We start from the raw sequence: 17,310 nt of genomic DNA, 5'->3' as shown, positions 1-17,310 counted from the left end.
CACCTATAATATTATAAATTATAATCCTCATAATTTCTTAGCAAACATTGATACATGCAATTAACTGTGATTAATGCATCTAATTTACCTGTAGCCTAATTAATCCAATTAAAATTATAAGTCAATTTGCAGCCCCAGATATATAATGAAAAATATACCCCCGGTTTCACAGAAAAGGTTTAAGTGAAAATGCATGTTTGAGCTGCCGATTTTAACCGAAAGTAACTTGCACTAACATAACTTAAAATATGTCAGTGCCATTGTTTTGTCTCAAGATGCACACCAGTAATGTTTTTTTCTAAGGCACGTTTATAAAAGCTACTTAAATGTCCTAATTGAACTAAGGCCTAATCCTGACTTAATCTAAGCCCTGTCTGTGAAACCAGGCCATAAGATTTTATGATTTTTTTTTTTAGTTTGTTTCTTCATAATGAAAAAAAAAAAAAAATCTAACCTGTGTTGGAATCTATGGAAAAGAAGTTCTGAGGATTTCCGGCAGTGATACGATACGTGAGACGGATATCTGAGGCGGTAACGTCAGGGTCCCGGGCTTGGATACGGACAACAGACACATCTTTGGGAGAGTTCTCCATGACGTACGGGTGGTAGATGGTTTCAGAGGTCAAAGGTGCATTATCATTCACATCCTCCACCTGGATAAACACCTCAACAGAGACAGAGAGAGGCACCACACCTCGGTCTGTCGCATAGATCGTTAGCCAGTAGGAATCCTGAGTCTCACAATCTAGGGTGCCAGTGGTGTAAATCATTCCTGTAAGAACAGAGGAAAAACATATTTAATATCGATCACCTTTTTGATAAATTCAACAAGAACTACTTCACACAGATTGCGAGCTTTTATGACAAATTCTTTTTATGGCACATCAGCCGATATCAGTACTCTAGTCAGAGTGAGCTGCTGGGAACATTCACTTATTTTTCAGGCTATCCATAACTTGGTTTGTGATTCAACTACACATCAAAAGCATCAGACCCTACCATGAGTCAAACTTTGGTGTCAAACTTTATTAAACTGTAATGTGCCTAACATTTTGAGGAGATTATAGTCAGGCTGAAAGATTAATGTTTTTAGACACACTCTCCCAGAAACTAAAGTCAGTTCAGCAGAGTGTTTCAATACAAGAGCTGGTGTGGTCTGCCTAAAAGTGAAATTTCTCTTCAGATTTTCTCTGGGGAAATTTACTCGACTGTCAACGATACCTGAGACCAACCTAAAGCAATTCAGAGAAAATGCCTTCTTTTGGGGGGTGGGGGATGGTAGAGCTTCATTTTCTTACTACAGTCCATTGCCTACAACTAAATTGTGAAAAGATTAGACGCATATAAAGAATCTTTATTCAATTTTTCATTTCTTCATAAGAAAAAAATACTGTGGTGATGCGATACATGAGATGCCAACATATCAACTGAACCATGACAACATGCCTTGAAAAGATCAATGATGAACTGTATCTCTTTCCAGTGCAATTACAAAAAAGTTCAAAAGCCTAGATTTTAAAGTATGCAGGTATACAGAAAATTTACTGAAGTAAAAAGTGTGACAACTAGCCCCGGTCACCTCTCTATAACATTGTGTCTGTTTACACTTTGGGTGCAATAGTTGCACTTTAGGGGACATGCTTGCTGAGCGGACAGATTTTTAGCTGGTGGTGTCCAATCCAAACTGACATCTTGGACATACCACTAACTTTAGATGGGCTGGGAATCCGCACCGCAGGGTACAACGGCTCCACTCAGAGAGTATATGACCTTCAGGTCTTCAGCACGGCACATCTAATCATTCCTGACCAAAGTGCTGGCTCTGCCATTCTATGATTAGGAGTGCTTCAACATTGCATCACGGGCACATGTAAATACGATCACGGATAGGAAGGGGCATCACTGACAGAATGACCCATTTCGTGGCTGTGCAATGCAATGCGGTGAGTCGATCGGTCAACCATGGCACAGAACAAAACCACTCATGCGCGCAGTGATTCAGCCGAGGGGATTCCGAGCCTCACAGTTACTGGAAGCTGAAAAAAGAGGAGTACTCACACAGCAGGCAGGTCCCTGATACTTACTAAAACCTTAAAAGCAGTTAAAAGTAGGACACCCAAGGGGACAAAAACACAAAGGATACAGGGACATCTGAAGCTGACTGAAGGGTTCTTCACTGAGCTAACAAAGTGTGACAGGTCAGTTTGCCTAAAGGAAATCTGCTATATTCACAAAACACACCTTCAAAGAAAACAAAGCCAGTTCCCCTTATTTAACTTTTTAATAAACCTTTTTTAGCAAAAGACCACACAAAATATACTGTAGATGGAGCAGACAAACATTATCTTAAAAAGTACTTTAGACTCATTCACTAATAATTTTATACAATTTGCGTATTCGTGAGTGCGAAAAAAAGATATTGTGCAAAATTTCAGACTGATAGTGCATTGTGAACACAAACTTCTTACCCACGTTCTAATCGATGATTGCGGATAATAATGAAGGAGCGCATGCCCACATCTGGTAATTGGCCATTTAAAGGCTTTCCACACAACCTCACCTTTTCTGAGAGCATGTGATAAAAATTTAAATACAAAGTATTTAAATTTTTAAAAATATAAAAATTTGATTTAATACAAAGAAAGAGATTGGTTTAATCAACAGAAATTCTAAATATTATGTTGTCTGTTGCTAAAGGTTGCTATTTGTCATGTATTTTTATCTATTGTATACTCAGAAACAATTACATAAAATACATTTTTGTAAAGTAACGTTACTTATTACATTTCCAAAAATAAATGGAATTTAAAAAAAAATGGAAAAATACTTTTAAAAAAATATTTTAAAAAATGTGAATCATTTTTAGTTTTAATATATGATCATGATTTCTGTATGAAAATTTTGAATACAGTATGTATGAATACAGATTTTACGCAGGAGTTATATTAAATTATGCCAATGCTGAATTTAAAAGTAAAGCATACTAGCATATATCAGAAATAGTATGAGTGGTATGTTAGTATGCTTCTTCTCTGCCTAATATTACGTTTGAAGTCACAGATATTCTAATAATTTACATGTAAAAAAATAATAATTGAAATTAAATCCTTATTCATCCTTCAGTGCTCCTTTGACTAATGAAAACCATCAAAAACAAATTATTAAAACTTTTAAGGATATGCATAATGTTAATATAAAGACTTTAAGACAAACAGCAGGTTATCAAGCTGAAAGATTTGTTTATGACCATTTCTCATACGATTAGCAAAAGTCAATACATATCAACCTGACACTTAAATGAGAAGCATTTGAGCTAGAAATAGGAGTGATTTACCCCCAAACAGAGAAATGAAAAGTGTACCAATTCATCTAGATATTGCAGCAAAAGTGAATTTGATGGATGGAGAGAAGGTTCACTAATGAGCCGATTCTTCTGCTTTTAAGCTAGATTTGTTATCCTGCACAGAGTAAATTGAGGTGCAATTCAGACTGAAATTCAGCCAAATGTACACGTACACGTACATACACGTCTTACAACTCAGGGAATACAGGAAACAGCTTGCCCTAATATAGCCAGAGTTTTCCAGGAGTAAACAACTTTTGAAATTTGCAAAGATGTTAAAAATGTATGTGAAGTTTGCTTTTTAGTATCCACAAAACCCTTGACATGTAAAAAAAAAAAAAAAAAATTGATAAATTGATATATCATATTACACACTTTCATCATATTCAAAAACCTTTCAGCCAAACTGCAGTAAATTCATAAGCCACACAAGCATATAATGCTCACTCTCGCTCTGCATCTATACATTCATACACTGATAAACAACATCAGTCGAGTCAGAAATATGACAGATGGCATAAAAAAAATGACACAAAGTTTCAACGCTGTCTGGAACAGGACTCTACAGACTCAGTCATGTTTTCCACAGTTTTGATTCAAAGACTCTAGCTTTGAAGCTGAGGATGTTTTGATGGATTCCCACAGGTTCTGATGCTGAGGATCAGAAATTCTACAAAACACGAGGCCTGTCCCAGCACAAATTAAACACAGATTTACACTAAGTGCCTGATTTTGTAAAGCATTTGAACACGAGATGCTATTTTGTAGTCGCAAAAGCAACTAGAGCAATGCAAATGATTTGACACGATGCAATTGGCATTCAGCTGATTGTGAATCTCAAACCACAGATCATGTCATTGAAAACAGCACTAATTCCATCTGCTTCTTTTGCTTCACAAGCCATTGCTTTTAGCATTTATCATTATTCATGAAAGTCAACCAACAGGTGTGTATTATAAGCATCAAGGACTGCATATGGAGCTAGAAGGCAGAAAATCGGTGCCGTGTCCTTCAACTGAAATAGACTTAAAAGGATGATTATGTGTTTTGTGGTTAGCAATATCACAAATAGGTCCCAGTTATTCTCTATAGAACTTACAAATTACAGAACTAACTATTTAAAATATGAAACACACATGCTACTTAGTTTAATAGCGGATGTTTTGCTGCAAATAAAATGGTAGCCATTATGTAATTTCATAATATTCATAACATTTGGTGTCACCATTTTAATTTCAAATTCCCTGAAAAGAAATTATAGTTCATATTTTCAAATGTAAACAATCAAATATTCATAATTTGTCAGAATTTGAAACATAATCAGGCAGAACTAAGCCATCAATACATCCTTCATGTCTACAAACAAGATCAAGGGCAGTTGTTTTCATGCAAGGTATCTTGAATTATAAGGAGTTCACAAGCATCACAACTAAACATGCTGAAAAAGCATTTTACTCTTTCAACATAAATCTTTTCCCTGTCCCTTTCATTCTACTCCAAATCTGCATCTTTGTTACGGTGAGAGACATTTCTTTTGTGCCATGCAGACATCAAAAAAGGAAAACCCTTGATATCTCCCCTGAATTACAATCCAAGTTCAAGAAGTCTGTAAGAGGAAGTGGGCATGTGGTAAAGATCCTCGACTCCCAAATGCTCCAAAAATATGTTATCTTTCAAAAAGCTAAACAGAATACATCAGTCTTGTGCAGTGTGTGGGGATGTGCAGCACAAGCGGCCCTTTGCGCAGGTGTCTAAGAGATTTTGACATAAAGGACTTAACCTGACTCTGGAGAAAAAGAGGCCAAATCTCAGAGGCAAATTAGAGCTGAACTTGTTTCTCGACAGGCGTCTGAGTGAGAGTGCACTCTGATTTATTTCCCAAAGTGTGGGCAGGAATACCAATGCCTGCTCAAAGAAGCAGAGCGCGCTGCCGATAAGGCCTTCATAAATCCCACCAGCCTTTTTAGTTCACTCTTGCATCTGCGCAAAGAGACTTCCTATATCAGAATCACTCTACATACAAACAACTTCAACCCAACACATCTCATCTGGCGGTCAAAATCGAGTGGCTTTGATTTCTGCTTGTTTGAAAGTGTATTGCGTGAACTGCCCACTTTCAATCATCTCAAAAGTCTAGTGACAATGTCAAGGACTTGTAACACACCACACAAGATGGCAGCTAAATGAATGTTGGAAGGCGGATATGTAGCGGGCGTGCTGAGCCAATGCCACTGTCCTTACTTGTCCCAGAGGTTTTACTTTGAAGATAAAAGACAACTCTTGTTCTCATGTATCCGCTTCCCCTACAACTTGTCTGTTGCTGCTGGTAGGGCATTCAATTCTCTGTGGAAAATCCATGCTCATTTGAGGTTCTGGCACAAGCGTCACCACTCGCTTACTTTAAACTGGGGCCTGATTAACAGGCTCAGCCTAATTAGCTGACATGTGAATGGAGGACCACAGTTACATCCCACTGCCCGTTGTAGTTCTCTAATCAATAGTCATTAGTTGTAATTAATAGTGAAGCTGGCACCACACAACAAGCTGTGCAAGTAACTAAGCAGTTTTTTTCTTCAGTATTGCAAATATCAGATCTCACATAACAGATTTTGAAACACAGACTGTGTTTGAAATCACAGGATTCAAACCACACTGAGGTTAAGTCCTACCTTTCTAGGTCAGTGGTCTTCTCCAGTGGCAGCAATTTCAGAGGCAATTGTAGACTCAGAGCACAAATTCATTGCCAAGAGAAATAACATCACAGTGACCTTTTAATACCATTCAGTCAGCACACAGCAGTAAAATGTTAGGGCATAAATTCACAACCATTTTCACAGGTTTTTTTTTATTGTGCAAGCATCGACTCAGGACTTGTTAGTCTTTAAAGGAGATAAAACATAGCAGACAACACAACCAAAAAGCACATAAAGAATCAAATAATAGATACCTGTTTCTTCATCAATAGAGAACCTTCCAAGACCACTTCTAGCTTTGATAGAGTATCTGATTACTCCATCTCTGCCCTTGTCATCATCTTGAGCAGTCACCTGAAGGACACTTGTTCCATGTCGAGAGTTTTCCTTCACAGTGCCCCTCACTGCAAATTCTGAGAAGTATGGCTCATTGAGGTTCTCATTGACATCAATGACTTCCACTTCAAGATAGGACTCTGAGCGAAGCTTCACTGGAAAACCCAAGTCCTCTGCAACCACTGAGAGATTGTAGAATTGTTGCTTCTCATAGTCCAGGTCCTTGGCCACCTTAATGGCGCCACTTTCAGCATGGATCTTAAATGTCCCATTGAAGTCATTGGACAGGGAGTATCTCACCCATCCACCAGATCCAATGTCTGTGTCTTGCGTTTGCAGCCAAGCTACAACTGCACCTATAGGAAGGTCCTCCAATACACGGCAACTGTAACTTCTGGGAATAAACATAGGGGCGCAGTCATTTACATCCTCGAGGTACACTCTCAGGGTTGTCTCTGAGAACATCTGATTCCCTCTTTCTGCCTTATCGCTAGCCTGAATTTTGAGGGTGATATCCGAGATGGACTCCCTGTCCAACTGACTAGACACATAAACAGAGCCGGTCTCACTGTTTATGGCAAACAGAGGGGTGTTTGTTAACAACATGTATGAGATTTGACCGTTCTGACCAAGATCATCATCTGAGGCTGTGACTTGGATCACTTCTGTGCCGATGGCTGCATTCTCTGGTACAACAGCAGTATAGCTTTTGAGGGAGAACTTTGGGCTGTTATCATTCACATCATCAATGTTAACTGTCAGCAATCTCCAGCTGGATTTCTGTGGAAGGCCCAAGTCATATACAGTTATGTTAAGAAGGTACCGGTCTGATCGCTCACGGTCCAAAGGCTGATAAATGTAAATTAGGCCACTTTCCATGTCAATATTGAAGCAGCTGTCGATGTTCCCATCTGATATGGCATGCAGGATGCGACCATTGAAGCCTGTGTCACCATCATTCGTGTTCACTTGAAGGACACTGGCACCCACAGGCATGTCCTCACGAACTACAATATCTGATGGAAAGGATTCAAATTGAGGTGTCTGTCTGTTGACAGAAAACAGATCTGTGTAGCCTTCATCCACTTTGGATTTGCTAATGGCAGAGGCTCTTTTCAGAAGTTTCTCAGCCAACTTTTGTGCAACTTTTGTGTCTCGACAGGTGAAACTCCTTGCTGCCATTCTGCCTCTGACCAATGATATATTTACAAAGGTGGGTTCGGAAAGCAGCTCGCCATCTGACGCAGCTATTATCAAGTTGAACTGTTCATTCTTTACACTTATTGCAGTGAGGGGTCTTTGCAATGACAACATTCCAGAGTTTGGGTTAAGACTGAAGAGATCTTGCTCATTTCCAGACAGAATCTCATATTTAACCAGCCCAAGCTCATCAATATCAATGGCAGACATGATGATGATCGTCTGGCCCACAGGAAAATCACGTCCTATCGTACCTTTACATGACACACGCTCAAAAAGGGGTTGGTTGTCATTAATGTTTAACACTTGTACTGTGACATTGACTTCACTTTCTCGCCTATAAGGCAAGCCCCAGTCTGAGGCTCGGACCGCAAACACATACGTCTCCAAAGACGATTCAAAATCCAGTTCTTTGGATGTTGTCAGCTCTCCTGTATTTTGGTTGATGATAAACGGGAGGGGCTGAAGGCTGGCTATGCTGTATGTTATGCACCCATTGTCACCTTTATCATCATCCACTGCTGTTACAGTGAGAATGACAGTGCCAATGGGTATGCTCTCGTTGACAGAGACTTCGTAAGATGTGCTGGTAAACACTGGGGAGTTGTTGTTAGCATCCTCAATCGTGATTTGCACCTTTGCCGTCATGCCACTCACTGTCTCCATCACTTCCAAATCAAAGAGCTCCTGGCTTAATGTGGTAAACTGTTGCGCTGTTGAGATGACACCAGTGAGTGGATTAATGTTAAAATAAATTGAATCTGAGGTCAGGCTTAGGGCGTAACTGATGACCGGCGGACTTGGAGATATCCTCACAGTCTCTATAATGGTCCCTGGTGGTGCAATTTCGATAATCGAGGTTTTGTAAATCTTCTTTTCAAAACTCACCTTCACAGACTGTGGTTTTTTCACCAAGAGCTGAACAGTCTGAGTATTGGAAAGCCTTGGTGGTGTGCCTCTGTCTTTGGCTTGAAAAGTGAGATTGCAACCGTAAGGAAATTTATCCCAGTTGACTGGTTCAGACATCTTTAGCTTGTACTCATTTCCAAGTGGAGCTCTGTCAAAGAAAAACTGTTCCTGAGGGTCACCTGCGATGATGGCAACCCACTCAATTTCTCCATTGGGTCCCTCGTCCAAATCTTCAACAGTAACAATGGCGTATACTGGCTCTTTGTCTGATATTAAAGGGTAAAGTGCGACTGCATTCAGTGTTGGTGCGAACTCATTGATACGCACAACACTGATCACTAGTTTGGCTGTACTGCTAATACCACTGTTCCCATAAACCTTCATTCCACGATCCACTGCTAAAACTTCAAGGGCAAATCTACTTTTCTTATCTGCATTGAGCTTAGCTGTGAGCGATACCGCCCCACTGGTTGGGTGGACAGCAAACTCCTCCACATCTTCTTTGAAGAAATAGTAAAACTCGCCATTGGATCCGATGTCTGCATCAGTGGCGAACACCTGAGCCACACTTGCTCCCAATGGAGTACTTTCTGGAATATCAATGGCATAGGAAGTGGGAGAAAACAAAGGTCGGAGGTCGTTCATATCCATAATTTGAACATTAACTATCACAGAAGCCTCCAGCATGCCTTTGCCAGTTGCCCTAACTGTTAATGTATAATTATCCTGCACTTCACGATTTAGGATGGCAGCACTCCCACTGTTAGTCCGTATGCGGAGAAAGCAAAAGTCCCCCAACACAAATTCTTCAGCCTGAAACAGCCCCTCATCGTCTCCAGATTCAATTAAATATTTGATGTCCAAAGGGCCCAACTTAGATAGAGCAATCCCCATTTTATCCTCAGTCCTAATGTATGTCCGAGCTGCAGAGTTCTCATAAATGGTTGCATTGTAGATGGAGGCGGTAAACTGAAAGGAGGAGGATCCTCGCTCCTGCAGTTGCCCCAAACAAGGAAGCAGGTGGAGGAGCAATAAGAAGAAACTGCTGAGACGGATCCTCATACTGCCCCTAGGGCAGCTGTTTATAGCCATGCCATCATCCAGTTACCCTGCAAATAAGAGATATATGCAGTAAACCATTTCATATAGGGCATTTATCTCAAAAAGACATTGCCCTATTGCTCAAATAAATGTGATGGCAGTTATTTATTCAGAAGCCCTTGGTTTGGATTAAACTGGACAAAAAAATAATAATGATAATAAATACCTGACCCTCTTCTCATTGGACTCAGTAATACCCTTTTACAAAACACTGACAAGCCAATTAAATGGTAATCTCATTGCCAGATTGATAACAGCAACGAAGAGCACAAATTACGATTAACCACCAAAAATTTGAAACACACTCACAGCAAATAATATTAAAATAGTCTTGAAAGAAATGTGCAACAAGAGAAATTTTAGCTAAATTACATATTATCTACAGTTTGACATTATATATTTGTATGGCATTTAAAGTAAATAACTTTGACCATGTCAAACAAAATCAATCCTCTCTGATGAACGCACGACTCTCAGTTAAAATAGAATTGTAATCAAAGGAAACTTTCAACGCAGGGGAGTCAAGTAAAATATGTTTGTTACCGTCAGCGAGCAGTCACTTGTTCTCCTATAATGAGTGCATCAAAAATATGTGAATGAGCTCTTACCTCTGGCTTAGGGAGAAAGAAATCTCTGCGATGCAGACGTCCAAGAGCCCGCTCCGTGAAACTACATCCTTCACTTCTTTGCCATTCAGGACTCACTGCCACTCACAGTTGACTGTATTCAGTGGAGCGCGCACCTCTAAAGCGCGCTCACGAGTGCACGTTATCCCGTGAATGCGCAAACGAAACCGGAGTTGGTGTTGTTGCTGCTGTCCCATAGCAACAATAGGATCTAAACCTTATCTCAAACAAACATTACACAATTCGATTAATGTGTTTATGCTACATAGAGCGCAGAAAACTGTTTATGTTCTTTAGAATATCGATAAAACGTATTTATGGTTATTTTAACATAAAAATTACAGATTCATGGCATGCAAACAAATAATATTATTCATTTCACGTAACAGAGTGAAATAGTATTGGACAAGGTTCGTTTTCATGCGCAGCCTTGTCTGTGTTTTTAATGTTAACTCCGTTATGCGGTGCATCCCTTCTCCCACTCTGGCAATTCGGAAACATTCCGAAAATGCACGATTGGAGCCGAAGCGCAGAACGACAAATTACGGAAATTCGCGAAAGATTCCGGAAGGAACCTCACGACGGGAAGCTGCAGCAGTAGCGAGCTAGTTAAGACTTCGGATCATTCTCTCTTGACCACGTTGTACAACATACGTTTGTATTTCTTTCAGTTATGTCTGTACTGTGTTATAATAAGGGATGTGGACAACGTTTTGATCCTGACAAGAATTCAGATGGTAAGACTTTAGATAACAAACGATAGCCGAATTGCTATGGCAGATAGCAGGGTAAATTTGGAAAGAAAACCACTTGTTTTAAACAACATTTATTCATATACATGTATTATTAACAAAACATGGCTGCCTCTAAAATGGGTCACATATTAATTTAGTTTGAACGTTATTTAGCATGTTAATTTAGTGAAGCATCCACAATGAGCTGATCATTAACGTTTGGATGATGTTTAATCAATAACACAGACTTCGTAAATTAATATTTACTTGTTTTTATAGATGGCTAGAATACAAGCGAGTTATATAATCGTCTTAACGAAGAATCCTGAAGCCGAGCAGTTAGTTGGAGAAACTAACTGACTATAAGCTGCACAGGCAGATATGTGACCGTATTCCTGTGACGTCACATTTCATAATCACTCTCTTCTTATCCCTAGATGCATGCACATACCACCCCGGAGTGCCAGTGTTTCATGATGCATTAAAGGTGTGGACATGCAAAAAAGATCATTTTTCTTATTATTGGAAAATATAATAGTGTCATTGTTACTGTTTCTCAGAGTAAAACCTATTAAATTGTGTCTTGAATTGCTTTTCTCAGGGTTGGTCTTGCTGCAAGAGGCGAACAACTGACTTTTCAGATTTCCTCAGTATTGCTGTGAGTGCTACAACTCGTCTGTGATGAGACCGAATGATCATCTTCATAGATAGAGTTGTGTATTTGCTCGTATAGATTAAAAATATCTATTTATATTGAAATGGCTAAGTCTTGAAATATTTGTCTGTGTTTATGAATCTCTTAGGGTTGCACAAAAGGCCCTCATAATCAGGAGAAGCCCTCTGAGCCTGTTAAACCAGAGGTGAAGTCCTCTGCAGACAAGAACGTGAATGACGTGAAGCCAAAGTTTGATGAATGCATCACCCAAGCACCAAAGCCTCTGGAGTCTATTCAGCGACCAAGGTAAAAACACTAGAAAAAGGACAGTCTTCACCGTTTGTATTTTCCGGCTCATTAGTTCAGATGTTCAGAAGATAAAGTAATGCAGCATTAAATCTACTATAGAGAGCAAGTTCTTCTCATTAACAGTCCACCCAGCCGAAACCCACATTGATGTTACAACCTCTTAAGGATAAATGACTGAAAACATCCGTTTTTAATGGTCTTTGTAGTCCAGATGAGCCTTTCTCCATTCTACAACAGAAGATCTCTCCATCACTCAAACAGGCTTTAGAAAAGCTGAAACTAACTGAGGAAAATGCACCAGAGATAAAAGGTAAGTATAGCCAACCCTCCTTTTCCCTACCTTTTTATATGTGTCTTTTAATCTGATGCATTTTATTCTCTTTATTGTATTATAGAGGAGGATAGTGATGAAATTAAGATAGGGACGTCCTGTAAGAATGGAGGCTGCAGTAAGGTACGGTTCGCTCTGTCTGCTTCTTCGATTAGAAGTCAAGGCACATGGGGTTTCTTTAGTCCATCATATAAACAATGGATTCTCATTATTCTGTTTTTTAAGACATTCAGCGGACCAGCCAGTGATGACGAGACGTGTTTGTATCATGCTGGTGTACCTATCTTCCATGAAGGGTAAATTAGCATCCAATCAAAACTGGAAATGACTACTAGAAACTACTAGAAAAGTGTAGATGGAGAAATCTCAGATATATCCATAGATTCTGCAGTATAGGGTACGTTTACATACGTTTACATACAATACGTTTGTTTTATTTGTTTTGGGTGCGTACAGATGACAATGTTGCCAAAACAATCCCCTTTCACACGGATCCATGAAAATGACCAAAAACGCTGTATTATGGATGGCAGGCCAATAGTTGGTGCTGTCATTAGATACATTACACGTCTATAGACTGAACACGTAATACGCATGCACATGGCATCACTGTTTTCACATGTTTCTGTCATGTACAAGGAGACAATAACTGTATCGGTTTTCACATTCGGTTGCACTTTAAAGCCCATTTTCAAAAGTTTGTGTTTTCAGGCCCTCATAATGCTGTTGTCATGTAAATAAGCGGCCAAAGTGCATACAAAGTTTTCTGTTTTTAGTTGAAAATGGTGCTGTGTAAACTGCACCTAAGTCTTCTTTTTTTTCTTTCCTCATAAAAGTATGAAATATTGGAGCTGCTGTAGGAGGAAAACCTCAGACTTCAACACGTTTCTGTCTCAGGAGGGCTGTTCCCGAGGAAAGCATCAGTGGAATGCAAAAGATACAGTAAGTGCCTACCATGAGATTTAAAAGTCAAGGCATTTATATTACATGCATTTTTCCCTGTATTTTTAAGATACTGTATTTTTACATACAATCTAATAAAACAGTGTAACACTCTTGCAAGCACATATGCAACCTCCAAATGAACAAATAATTTGTTGAAGAACAAAATATTGAATATGTTTACATCTGAGTGGAGGATGACATTTTTTTTAAATGTGTGTACAGGGAAAAAAGGTTGTACCATGCAGGTTTGATTGGCACCAAACGGGAAGTCAGGTCATCATTTCCATTTATGCCAAAAATTCACTACCAGAGCTGAGCTCAGTGGAGGGGAATAGCACTGTGGTAAGATATCAAGGTCACATCTGTTTTTATGCTGTCATTACATAGAAAATGTCATAGGTGTTTTTGTTTTTAAACATATTCCTGTGCTCAATATTTTACTGTATAATTACATTTATTTGCAAAATCCTGTATACTGGTAATTTCAAATATGGGTCTTTGTTCTTGCAGCTCAAAATCCACATTATATTTGAAGGAGAGAAAGAATTTGAACAGCAGATCAGTTTGTGGGGGGTGAGTATTGTGGTAGATTTTCCTCTATGCGCCTGACTTAAAGGGATAGTTCAACCAAAAATTAAAATTATCCCATATTTACTCACCCTCAAGCCATCCTAGGTGTATATGACTGTCTTCTTCAGACGAATACAATCAGATATATATTTAAAAATATCCTTAGTCCTCTAAGGTTTATAATGGTTGTGAATGGGGGGCCGCGTTTTGAAGTAAAAAATAATGCATCCATCCATAAAAAAAAAGTAATCCATACGACTCCAGTGGGTTAATAAAGGCCTTCTGGAGCGAAGCAATGTTCAAAACGTTATAAATTCAACTAGCTTCTGGCGGACAACCGTACGCAGAATGCGCAAGTCGATTTGCGGCGGAAGAGTATCCTTTGCACAACATAATGATGAGCGCAAAGAATAGAGCAAAACAAAACACCGGTCATGGATTATAAATCTAAAATGATCATTTTTAGAGAGAAATCTCTGAGGATTTCGATCTAAGAGAAGAGGAGCTTAAATTTGTTGCACAGCCCATTTTGTTTGAACTGCAAGAGGTGTCTAAGCTTACACTACTACATCCTGTGTCATACATTGCGTCACGGGTTACTCATTTGGTGCAAATGTGTATTCTTGTCCGCCGGAAGCTAGTTATTTGAATTTATAAAGTTTTAAATATGGATATTTTTCTTACAAAAATTCATTGCTTTGCTTCAGAAGGCCTTTATTAACTCCCTGGAGTTTTATGGATTACTTTTTTTATGGATGCATGCATTATTTTTGGCTTCAAAACGTGGCCCCCATTCACAACCATTATAAACCTTGGAGGACTAAGGATATTTTTAAATATATCTCAGATTGTGTTCATCTGAAAGACGATGGTCATATACACCTAGGATGGCTTGAGAGTGAGTAAATCATGGGATAATTTAATTTTTGGGTGAACTATCCCTTTAAGTTTACCTGGGTTGTCTCCAAGTCGACACCTGAGCATCTACTGGTGACACTCAAAAATATTTATACTCTAGCACTGCGTCTACTAGTTGACAACTGACTTTGAGTTGGTCAGTGTCTTGACCCTTTTGAACACTATCACTTGAAACATTGGTAAATATACGAGTAAATATGTGAGTGATTTGCACATAAAGAGACCTTCCCGAAAACTCTTCTCCTGATTTACAAATACTTCGTAACGTCAGAAGTGATAGTGAAATGTGTGTGTGTTAATGAATTCCAATCAGTCGTAAATGGGACGTGCGTGCACGCTCATTCTCAATTACCATAAATCCCGCCCATTAAATCCAACTGACAACTATCATCATATTATGACACCAAACAAAGGATTTTGGCCATTTTATAGGAAACAATTTCCATAACGATTAAGGGGTCCATTAGTTTGCCCAGCCCTATTGAAATCAATTAATTATTTGATTAAAGTGCTCCGTTTGCAGATGCTATTACTGGCTCTCACAATAAAAGTAAAAAGAAAAAACGTATGTAATTACTATATATAATATTTTTTCAAAATGCTGTGTAAATATGTACCTTATTAAGGTGAATTAAAATGCATCCTTATTAATGAGCAAGACATTCGGATCTTAAACGCACTGTTTACGCGTGGCTGGGAGCAGGTGTAGATTTCTTTCGTACCAACTAACATTTGGAAAATACTAATATTTTAATGAATCCGAAAATTTACGCCAGAACCACTTTACACACGATTTACACAAAAATTAGTTCTGCTCGTGTTTCATGAATGAGACCCAATAAGGTCTCTTGTGTTCCCTAACTTGCTGCGCAGCAATAACCAGACAGACTCCAGACTATGCCTTAGAATATGCTTTAGTCACGACCGGAGGACCTCGTCTCAATCACAGAGAATCCCACCGACAAAAAGAATACAATATATAGGATAGGAAGGCAAAGTCAGTTCTACATGGCAAAGCATTCTACAACATGATTGGTTCTTCATATGTCAAACCCTTCTGTTACTAGGTAAAGCAAGATCTGCCCAAAACATGTTTATTAGTTCATTGGTTAATATCATGGGGCTATTATATTTAGATAGTTGTCTAGCTGTCACTAAGTTTCATTTCCCCTTTTGTTATATTCAGACACTCTGACTTTGACCCAAGGTTTGGGGACATTTAGGTATCAAAAGCATATAAATGCTATTCCTGCAAAAAAAAAAAAAGTTATGATTAATTAAATTCCAGCACAGTATTCTGTTGTAAAAAGGTTATCAAACTTTTTTTTTGTTCATTAAAGCTTGAAGTGTACACATGTTGTGGCACTAGTGTTACTGGATAGAATAAAAATTAAATCTAAAAATAGGTTTCCCAAAGTTGTCTGTGCATATTTAAATGGGATATGACCAAGTGTTTTAATTTTACAATATTCAGTATTGTATTAGAAAGTGGATAGTTCTGGTCCTAAAGGATTTTCCACTCCACATCATGCCTAACAATACTTAACTGTTCTAAATCACTGTAAACCATGACTTTTTGAGGTTTATTGCATTAATATAAACTTCAGCACCACATTGAAAACAAAGCATGACTTTAATAATTCAGAGATTGTCTATTTGCTTTTCCCTTAAGGTAATTGATGCAAGTAAAAGTTTGGTGAACATGATGGCTGCAAAAATTGAGGTTGTGTTGAAGAAGGCAGAGCCAATGTCATGGGCCCGACTGGATCTTCCACCTGCAGCTCCTCCAAAGGAAAAAGAGAATTTAAAAGATGTTGACAGTGAGGATGAGTGCGATTAAAAGACTGTAAGAGGACCACCATTATCAGCTCTGAGTGGGAACAATTTTCTGATTCTAAGGTTTGGTGCAAAATGAAGCATGAATGTATACTCTGAAAGCTCTTTGTCCAAGGTCAAATTATAGATTTATTGTACAAGACATGTTTAGAGGGTTTTTATTTCATTCTTTAAAAACACTGATTCAGAACAAAATGTGTCCAATCCTGTAACTGGAGCACTTCATTCTTTTGACAGAAGCAAATAGTCATTGAAGCTGCATTTATTAATATTGGTTTATTTGGTGCAAAATTTCACACTTGATGCGTTAAGGTGAAAGTGCACATTTTTCTTGTGAAAGATTTGCTATTCAAAATGCTGTGAAACTTACCATTTGCCAACTTAATAGACCAGGACTTTTGCAAAGGATGAGTGTTGAGAAGTGCTGGATAATTTTTCCAAAACAGAAAAGCTGCTCAAGTATCCAAAGTTGAATTTGAATCATTGTCTGCTAGATTAACAAGCATGTTAACATCAATATTATAGTGATGTTCAGGTGATCCTGGAAAGTCACATACTAAATTGACTGGTTTTGTGCCAACGTTACAGTGTAGAAACTAAGACCAATGTTACAGTGGTTAACAATGATGCACATACAGCCAGCAACAAGTCTTATGCCATTTGTCATGAGACTCAGCACATTGTGGTTCTGGTGGCATTTACATAGAACAAGTCTGAAACTTTGCTACCTTGCAAGCACAGTCTCATGGAGAGGAAAAAAAAAAATTCCAGAACATACTGCAAAAATTAATCCTTTTATTAAAT

General features: G+C 38.5%; 2 protein-coding genes across 2 annotated transcripts in view; one reads left to right on the top strand and one right to left on the bottom strand.

Annotated features, from left to right (window-relative positions):
• LOC137029683 (protocadherin Fat 3) overlaps positions 1–9,573 on the bottom strand; it is a 60,611-nt gene extending 51,038 nt beyond the window's left edge. The window contains exons 1-2 of the mRNA XM_067399330.1: positions 6,291–9,573; positions 455–772 (exon numbers count right to left, since the gene is read on the bottom strand). Coding sequence (XP_067255431.1) covers positions 455–772; positions 6,291–9,573 — 3,601 coding nt within the window. The remainder of the gene's footprint in view (positions 1–454; positions 773–6,290) is intronic.
• A 1,207-nt stretch (positions 9,574–10,780) lies between these two features.
• Positions 10,781–17,271, top strand: chordc1b (cysteine and histidine-rich domain (CHORD) containing 1b). The gene is made up of 11 exons (XM_067397947.1): positions 10,781–10,945; positions 11,380–11,429; positions 11,544–11,600; positions 11,746–11,903; positions 12,113–12,216; positions 12,302–12,360; positions 12,463–12,533; positions 13,074–13,179; positions 13,405–13,524; positions 13,693–13,755; positions 16,343–17,271. The coding sequence occupies exons 1-11, from the start codon at positions 10,882–10,884 to the stop codon at positions 16,508–16,510; spliced, it is 1,020 nt and encodes a 339-aa protein (XP_067254048.1). The 5' UTR covers positions 10,781–10,881; the 3' UTR covers positions 16,511–17,271.
• Positions 17,272–17,310: the final 39 nt, after the last annotated feature.

The sequence above is a fragment of the Chanodichthys erythropterus genome, chromosome 10 (genome assembly GCF_024489055.1).
Source record: "Chanodichthys erythropterus isolate Z2021 chromosome 10, ASM2448905v1, whole genome shotgun sequence".
In the NCBI taxonomy this organism is placed as follows: Eukaryota; Metazoa; Chordata; class Actinopteri; order Cypriniformes; family Xenocyprididae; genus Chanodichthys; species Chanodichthys erythropterus.
Note: the sequence above shows the minus strand (reverse complement) of the source record. Positions and strands in the feature narration are given on the sequence as shown.